At 52.8% G+C, this 8,314-nt stretch overlaps 1 protein-coding gene across 1 annotated transcript; it reads right to left on the bottom strand.

Annotated features, from left to right (window-relative positions):
• Positions 1–360: 360 nt before the first annotated feature.
• On the bottom strand, positions 361–7,902 carry CFL1 (cofilin 1). The gene is made up of 4 exons (XM_061606273.1): positions 7,727–7,902; positions 4,211–4,518; positions 2,577–2,653; positions 361–1,250 (listed from the first exon to the last, which is right to left on the bottom strand). The coding sequence occupies exons 1-4, from the start codon at positions 7,727–7,729 to the stop codon at positions 1,138–1,140; spliced, it is 501 nt and encodes a 166-aa protein (XP_061462257.1). The 5' UTR covers positions 7,730–7,902; the 3' UTR covers positions 361–1,137.
• Between the last annotated feature and the right edge of the window lie 412 nt (positions 7,903–8,314).

Here is an 8,314-nt window from a genome sequence, read left to right on the forward strand (position 1 = left end):
GAACATTTTAACCAGGGCTGTTTTTTTTCTAGATTCGTGACCATAAGCTTTCATTAAAAAAAAAAAAAAGCAAAAGTCTTTATTTCTTATGGCTGCAGTGATGTGGTGGAAATCATGTGGGCGCCACCTGGTTAATGTTGGAAGTGGATGGTTGAGGGTTTCCAGTATAGAGGGGAGAGGGTGCTTCTGTGCCCCCCCCCAAAAGCAGGATTTTCTCAAAGCGACAACATCCAGATTAAGTGAACTGCCCGAACTCACCGGTTGAACGGTTTTGCCTTTTCTTGGCAGAGAATTAGGAATGTTTTGGCCCTGCACTTAACCCCCAAGGCCTGAGGTGAGAAACCGAGACAAATGCACCAGTTAGCATTATTTTTTTTTTTTTATTGAAGGTCATTGGTGCTGCTTCCATATTTTGTTAATTCCACCCCCAACATTGAGATGGGCGCAACTTTCTCCACAATATCTTTTATACACAGTACTACGGACAAGCACGAAGCCACTATGGCGGTAAAGAGGGTGGGGGGTGGGGGTCACAGGGAGGGAAAAGGAGTGGGGGGCGGGGACACCACTGCCATTCCACATTGTTTTCCAAAAAAAGACACACATACAGAGCGATAAAAAAAAATTTACACACCAGGAATGATGGGCTAACTCTGGAATGAAGGGCCCTGGAGAACCCCCCCCCACTCTGCCTTTAGATGCCCTCCTCCCTTGCCCTCACTCCCAACCACCCCATATTCAAGCCTTGGCCAGGAGTGAATCCTGCTGGAGAGTGGTCCCAAAGCTGGAATGAAGGAAGCCGGTGGTCCCACAGGGATGAAGGAGGCAGCCAAGGAGTGGGGCCCCAAGGAATGTCGGCCGAAAGGCTGGGCTTCCGGGGTGAAGCAGAGGGACTTGTAGCTGGTTTGGCAAGTTTGAACAGCAGCTGCAAGGTTGGGACAGCTACTTTTTTTTCTTACATAAGAGGGGAACACCGGGGCGGAGGGGGGTGTAAAAAGTGAAAAGGCAGAAAACCGGAACCTAACTAAAAAACAGAGAACCCACCCTACGTCCCGCCCACCAACCCCCCCAAAAATGGTAGCACAGGGCCATTAACATGGAAGCTCCGGAGACGCTGGCACGACAGAGATGGGGGGCTCACAAGGGCTTGCCCTCCAAGCTGATTACGGCACTGCCGCCCAACTTCTCCGCCAGGGTGCAGCGGTCCTTCACTTCCTCGTAGCAGTTTGCTTGCACTTCGTGCTTGATCCCTGCAAGGGAAGAGGCAGGGGGGATGAGTAACTGGGTTGGCCTTCACCATGCACCCGCCCCTGCCCCTTGTCCACAGGCCTGTCCCCGGCACAGAGAAAACAGAACCACACCACCCCTTCCCCAGCAGTAGCTGCTGGAACTAGGAACAACACCAGCTCTCCTGAATACAGATGGGCCAGATTTGGTCCGCGGAGCCACAACTCTGAAGCACCCCAACCACTCCCACGACTTCTAGCAGCCCGCAGCAAGCTTTAAAGCGCGAGTCACAGCCACTGGATGGCAGCAGCTGGAAGCTACTGGGCAGAATGGGAGATGGTGCGCCATCTCTCTCCACCCCCCAACTTCCAAGCACAGCCTTTGCCAACCTGGTGCCCTCTAGGTATTTTGGGACTGCCAACTCCCATCAGCCCCAGAGAGGCAAAGCAGCACAATGCACTCACAAGTTGGAAAGTTACTGGGTTGAATCCAGACCTTTTAGCCCAGTGGACTCCGTGGACCAAGTAATCCATGACTCAATCTGGCTGACGTAACTCTGGATTCACCCCACAGCGTATTTGAAACATGGCCCAAGTCAAACATTTGGGGGACCTTAACAGCCCTCCAGATGTTGCTGGACTCCAGCTCTCAACCTCCTTGACCATTTGCCATGCTGGCTGGGGCTGTTGGGAGTCCAGCAGCACTGAAGGGCCACAGGGTCAGCCGCTTATCTGAAGGGGCGTGCCAGTTACTATTGGCACGTTTTCCATTTCTGATCATTCTGAGGCTTATTGCAGACGGGAGCACAGCACAACTAAGGCAGTGCCAGGCTTCAGCTTGCTTCGTTCAAGGCTTCTAAAACTCCGAGATGCTTGTTGAGAGGCAAGTACAAGGCACAAGCATCTTGCGAGATTAAGCACTACACAGACAGCAATTAGTTGGGAGTCCAAGGCATCACACTACCCCTTTTGTACCGCTGACTAAGCCAAAGGCTGATCCCCTTAACAAGGTGCTGGAGATCCACTTTGCTAATTCCAGATATGCAAATGCCGTGGTTAGCGAGCAACTTGAATATATCACATGCTTCTGAGCTGAGCATCAGTACTAAGACACAGGCTGGCATAGGAACATGGGAAGTTGCTTTATACCTAGTCAGGCCTAGTTCAGTATTGTCTACACTGACTGGCAGCAGCTCACTGGTATTTCAAACATGCTTCCCACCCGGCCGTATCTGGAGATGCCGAGGACTGACCGAGATGCTCTACCACTGAGCGACAGCCCTTCGCCTCGAGGACCAGTCCCCACCACCTAACCCCCAGAGTGTAAGCAGCACCCACGCTGGCTCTCACCTGTAAGTTTTTTCTTCATGGCATCCTTAGAACTGGCATAGATCATCTTGCTCTTCAGAGGGGCACTCTCAGGCGCCCTGCAGGGAGACAAGAACAGCCACCTCAATACTAGGACCAAACCCACGCAAAGGGAGGGTCACAAATATGTACCCCATTCCCACGGAAAAAGGCGACCAGAGCAGGCAAAGATAAATCGGGAGAGAAGGAAGATGCTGGGGGGGGGGTTAGGTTTTGCGGCCGCCATGTCACCCAGCAGCCCAAGGGGGGCGCTTACACAAACAGAGAACCCAGGGGTCAAGCCCTCTTTCCTCTCATCCCCACGCTTGAGCAAGGCTGAGGAAACTTATGGCTCTCCAGACGTTGCTGGGACTTCCATCAGCTGCAGCCAGCATGGCTAATGGTCAGGGATGGAGGGAGTTGCCGTTCAGGAATACCAGGACAACAGGGATGAAATCTGCATCCTTTTTATATGAAGATCCCAACAGGACATGAATAAAAGGCTCATTTCCCTGCAGGTAAGACACAAGATGACACTCCCTAACTGAACTTCCTAACTGTTAGAGCCATACGACAATGGAATCAATTACCTAGAGAGGTAGTGGGCTCTCCGACACTGGAGGCCTTCAAGAGGCAGCTGGACAGCTTTGATTTGGATTCCTGCATTGTGCAGGGGGTTGGACTTGATGGTCTTATAAGCCCCTTCCAACTCTACTATTCTATGATTCCCCCCTCCTTCCCGGGTTGTCTGCCCTCTCCTAACACCCCCACCCTAATCACCTGGGTTATGCAAGTATTGTTGTGTCCTTGTAGAGTTTGATACTGGTACAATGTGAGCCATTTGGCAGTAGATCTCTATTTTCCCCAGTACAGGCCTTGCAAGGGGGTAAGCACGCATGCACAGGCTGAGCAACTCTTCCCCCTAAAAGTGGCTTATCCCCACAGGAGGGGAGGGACCATCTCTCTCTGTAGCCGTTTATACTCTATTTTTATCGTAAACTAAAAGCTTATGAAGTCAACAGTGCCAGGAGGTATTTAAGTATCTGTGGCAGTGGTGTATCCCCCACCCTACCCGTAGGATTTTCCAGACAAGCAACACACTACGTCACCAAACTGAAGAAGCTCTGCCCCCAACATCAACTCTGAGAGACCCAAGATGCAAAGGAGTGAAAGCCTTCAGTTCTGCCAGTGATCCATGAAAACCCTAGAACCTGCCCACCCAGCCATTTGCCACCTCTTCGACCCTTTCTGAGGTAGCGATCGCCCTTGCATCAAGACCTCAGAAGGAAAGCGGAAGGACAATGACGAAACAAGCTTGCCTCATGAAATCTGCAAGCCAGGCTAGACATGCACCTGATGGTGATGATTCAGGGTGCGGGCTGGAGTAGACGGCTCTAGTATCCAGCTTAGAAGAAGTAGCCAGGCTTTTTTGGCACCCAGGAAAACAGACTCCAAGAAACTGTTCTAAACAGACCAGATCCTATCAGCGGATCACTTTTGCTTGGTAGTGTAACCCTGGTTACAGCCAAGGAACGACTGGTAACACGCTTTGGCAAATACCAGAAAAAAGCCAGGGGAGTCACTGGGGGGGGGCCTGGCAGCAGCCCAAGGATTTTTTTTTAAGGGGGGGTCCTCACCAGAAGATGAAGACGAGGTCCTCCTTTTTGCTTTCCTTGGTCTCGTAGGTGGCGTCGTAGAGGGCATAGCGGCAGTCGCGTTCCGGCAGCATCTTGACGAAGTGGAGGTAGGGGTCATCGATGGTGTCCCCCACATCCCCCACCAAGATCTCCTTCCCCTCCTCCAGGATGATGTTCTTCTTGTCTTCGCTCAGGCAGAAAAGCACAGCTTTCTTGCGCTTCTTCACCTCTTCTGGGGTGGACGCCTTGCGGACCTTCATGTCGTTGAAGACCTTGATAACGCCGTCAGAAACAGCTACGCCAGATGCCTGCCATGGGGAGGGAGGGAGAAAGGAAAGGGATCAGCCACTGGCCACACCAAGGCCCCCACGTGGAGGAAGCGGAGAGAAAGAGGCTTCTCCTCCCTCTCCCATAGCACTAGGACTCAGGGTGATCCAACGAAACTGACTGGCAAGATAAACAAAACACTTTCCCCCATAGTGCATCATTTATAAAAATCCGTAGCTGCATGACATGGTGATGGCCACTAGCTCAGGCAGCTTTGACAGGGAGACAAGATTATCATCGTTAGTTGGATTTGTTTACCTGCTCTTCACTCAAAGGTCACTGGGCAGGTCACAACAATTTAAGATACGCCACTAAAAAGAGTTTTAAAGAAATTACCATCACATGCATAGAGTGTGCCCCCAAATATATGCATTTCAAACGTCAAAGGCTAGGGTAAAGAGGTGCGTCTTCAGCATACAACAAAAGCTGTGTAACCTAACGTGCCAGCCGCTCCTTTTGGGGAGGGAGTTCCACAAATTGGGGGCTGCCACAGATAATGCCCTGTCCCAGGCCACCACCCCCAGCTTCTGAGTGCAGAGGAACTACCAAGAGGGGGGCCTTCGCTGATCTTAACACTCAACAGGGTCTGTAGGGAAGGAGGTAATCTTCCAGATATTTGGGGCCTAAGCGGTTTAGGGCTTTAAACACTAACGTGAGCACCTTGAACTGAGCCCGGAAACGAACTGGCAACCAATTAATAGCTACCAACTCACGATGGCTTATGCGGACCTTCCTATGTTCAGAGCTACAACTGCATCCAAATACCAGTTGCTGGGGAGACATGCTAGGAATGGGCTGTTGCTCACATGTCCCGCCTGTGAGCATCCTGGAGGCATCTGATTGGCCACTGTGCGCAAACACGATGATGGACTAGCTGGGCCTTTGGTCTGACCCAGCAAGGAGCCAAGAACTCACTTGCCACAGCAAGAATTCTTTCCAACTCCGGCAAACATGAACCGCTGTTGCCTTCCCTGCTGGCAGAGACGTACTGAACGCTTCAGAAGTGGAGCGCAACACTTGCCAGCCCTCCTTTCCTTAGCTGGGAACTGGGGAGCAAGGATTTTATTCCCAACCATGGGCTGTGGAGGGAACTCAAAACATGTCCAATGCTCAGTACAATAGAGCTCCCCCCTGCTGCAAAAAAATTGAGGGGAACAGGTTCAAGGCAGCCATGACTTATGGGTGGCTGCAGAGATCAGCCAAAGCTTGTGGGTCCCTGATCTGAAAGGCTCAGGCAGCTCAGGACAAGATCCCAATGCCTGAAACCGGATGCCTTTCCCCATCCTGCTTGGGGCTGGCTCTGTGGAGAAACTGACTCAAAGGCAGCGTCACTTGGAGTGAACTCACACAGAGCTCTTTTTTTAAAAAAACAAGGACTACTTCAAATGAGCAGACAGCAGAGTTGAGGCAGACTCCAGATGCACAAAAGAGACAGCCCTCAGTTAAAACCTCTTAAACAAGAGCCAGAAACCCCCATCTCTTATACACAAAGACAGACGCTGGATTCAAGTTAGGGTTAGGATGGAAGGCAGGGTTGGGAGTGGCACATTTGGGCGGTTTACCACCCAGAATTGGAAACAAACCAACAAGGAGTGTCTCTTTTTTTAAAAAAGAAAAAGATGAAGCCTCCCTGAGCCACAAGGATCCCGTGTCTGCCCCCAGGAGAGGGCAGGAGCACAGATGCCTGGAATCTAGCAACAGCTTTCTGGGGTGGGAAAAAACACAGAATGGAAAAGCAGAGACAGCAGGTGCCCCAAAGCAGCCAGTCTGGAAGGAGGCGCTTGGACTCTTGCCGCCAGTACCAGAAAAGGAAGTAGACTTGTGTCACATTGGTGGGGGGGAGAAGAGGAGGAGGGGGGAAGGAGGAGAGACGATTAAGTGGCAGCAATCAGGAGATGCCTGCACAGCTTTTTTTTGGGGGGGGAGGGAGTGAGTGAAAGAGTGCACAGCCTCTCTTAGGAGGGGCAGAAATCCTGGGCTGCTCCATCACTGGAAAGAGAAGCAGCCCAGCCTGGGAGACCAGGGTTCAAATCCCCACACAGCCATGAAGCTCCCTGGGTGACCTTGGGCCAGTCACTGCCTCTCCGCCTCAGAGGATGGCAATGGTAAACCACCTCTGAATACAGCTTACCATGAAAACCCTAATCATAGGGTCGCCCGTAAGTCGGAATCGGGAGAAGAATCAGGCAATCCTGACTTCGACATCAGGCGCTAAGGAGTGGGGGCACAATTTTGGAAAGGGAGAGGGAGGAGGAGACCAAAAAAGGCAAGCGGAAGAGAAGCCAGGAATCCCTCCTCGCTCAGGCACCTTTTGGTAGGCCAGCGCTTTGCAGCAGGAAGGATGTGCATAAGCCGCAAACCTGAGAATCACTGGATCGATGTTTTAGGGGAGGAGTGTTGGAGCCGCACTAAGATCCTGCTCTTTGGGGGTGACCAGAAGGACAGCTTGATTTAGGCCTCCTGTGTGCATTATGCGTGTGGGGAACGCTACAGCGCCCTGGCCACGTGACAGCCCTCCCCAAATGTTGAGCCCCTCCACCTACACATATTCTCTCTCTCTCTCTCTCTCTCACACACACACACACACTAGGCTCCTCTGTATACTTCTGCCCGACCAGTCTGCATCTCTGCAGAGGCAGAAAGTGGAGTGCGCGCGGAGAGAGAAGTTGCAAGGCAAAAAGGCAGAAGCTGCTGAGTTTGCTCTCCCTGGCTCTGAAAATAGAAGCAAAGCATGGAAGGCAGGGAAAGGTTTTTCTTTCGGGGAGGGGAGAGGAAAAAAAGACACACGCCCCTACACTTACAGAGATCCTGGGTTCAAATCTCACCTCTACAAAAGGGGGGGGGGAATAAGAGAGGGGGAAATAAGCTATAGTCAACATCACGCACAGTAAGATATATAGGCCGGGGAGGGGGGGGAGAAGAATGAAGCCCCCATCAGCCAAGGAAGATCCCCTCCCCCCGAGCCACGTGACTGCCAGAAGGGGATGAGGGCGGGGTGGGAAAGAGAGGATAATTGTGCGTGGGGGAGGGTTGCATAGGGCCACAGAGGCCCCTTCGCTACCAGCCCAAGAAAAAGGGGTGGGGGAAGGGGCCCCCAGGAGCCCCCCACAAAATGGCGGCCGGTAGACAAGATGGCGGCCCGGTGGGGCGGGGGGGGGCTCGAGGCGAGGGGGCCGCGTCGGGTCTTACCATAGTGCTGTAAGGAGAGGGAGGAGAGGAGGAGGAGAAAACGAAACACGCGGCGTCGGTGCTCTCGGGGCTGCTGCGGCGGCTGCTCCTTCCTTCTCGGCGCTGGCGGCTCCGACTCCGTCTGCTCGTCAAGCGAAGCCTGAAAGGAACTGCGGCCCCGCCTCGGTTCGGCGCTTCCGCTTTAAGGCGCCTCCCGAGGAGGAGCCACTTCCGGAACGGCGGCGCGGAGCACCATGGGAAAACGAGTCCCTTTCCCCTCAGGCGTCATCGTTTTCTTTCCACGGGCCTTTTCCCCCCCACCTCCCCCCCCGACAAGAATCCTGGGAAATGTAGTCTATTGTTATAGATCTGGTGGGGGTACTGTTGAGGCGCCTGTAGGCCTCCACATCCACTTGGACTCCAAGTGCCATCAGCGCCAGCGCCAAGGGTCAGGGATGATGGGAGTTGGAGTCCAGCCAACCTCTGGAGGGCCAGAGATCCCCATCCCCTATTGTGGGGGCGGCTTTCATAGCGATAGAGGGAGCAGAAAGACTTTTTGTTTTATCTCTGAATTATTATGGGTTGTATTCCAGATGTTGCTAGACTCCC

Source organism: Rhineura floridana, chromosome 22 (genome assembly GCF_030035675.1).
Source record: "Rhineura floridana isolate rRhiFlo1 chromosome 22, rRhiFlo1.hap2, whole genome shotgun sequence".
Lineage (NCBI taxonomy): Eukaryota > Metazoa > Chordata > Lepidosauria > Squamata > Rhineuridae > Rhineura > Rhineura floridana.

Coding starts and splice junctions, on each gene's coding strand:
- CFL1 (XM_061606273.1), bottom strand. Junction 2,654..4,210: donor GACCTCGTCTTCATCTTCTG/GTGAGGACCCCC, acceptor GTCTCCCTGCAG/GGCGCCTGAGAGTGCCCCTC. Junction 1,251..2,576: donor CATGAAGAAAAAACTTACAG/GTGAGAGCCAGC, acceptor CTTCCCTTGCAG/GGATCAAGCACGAAGTGCAA.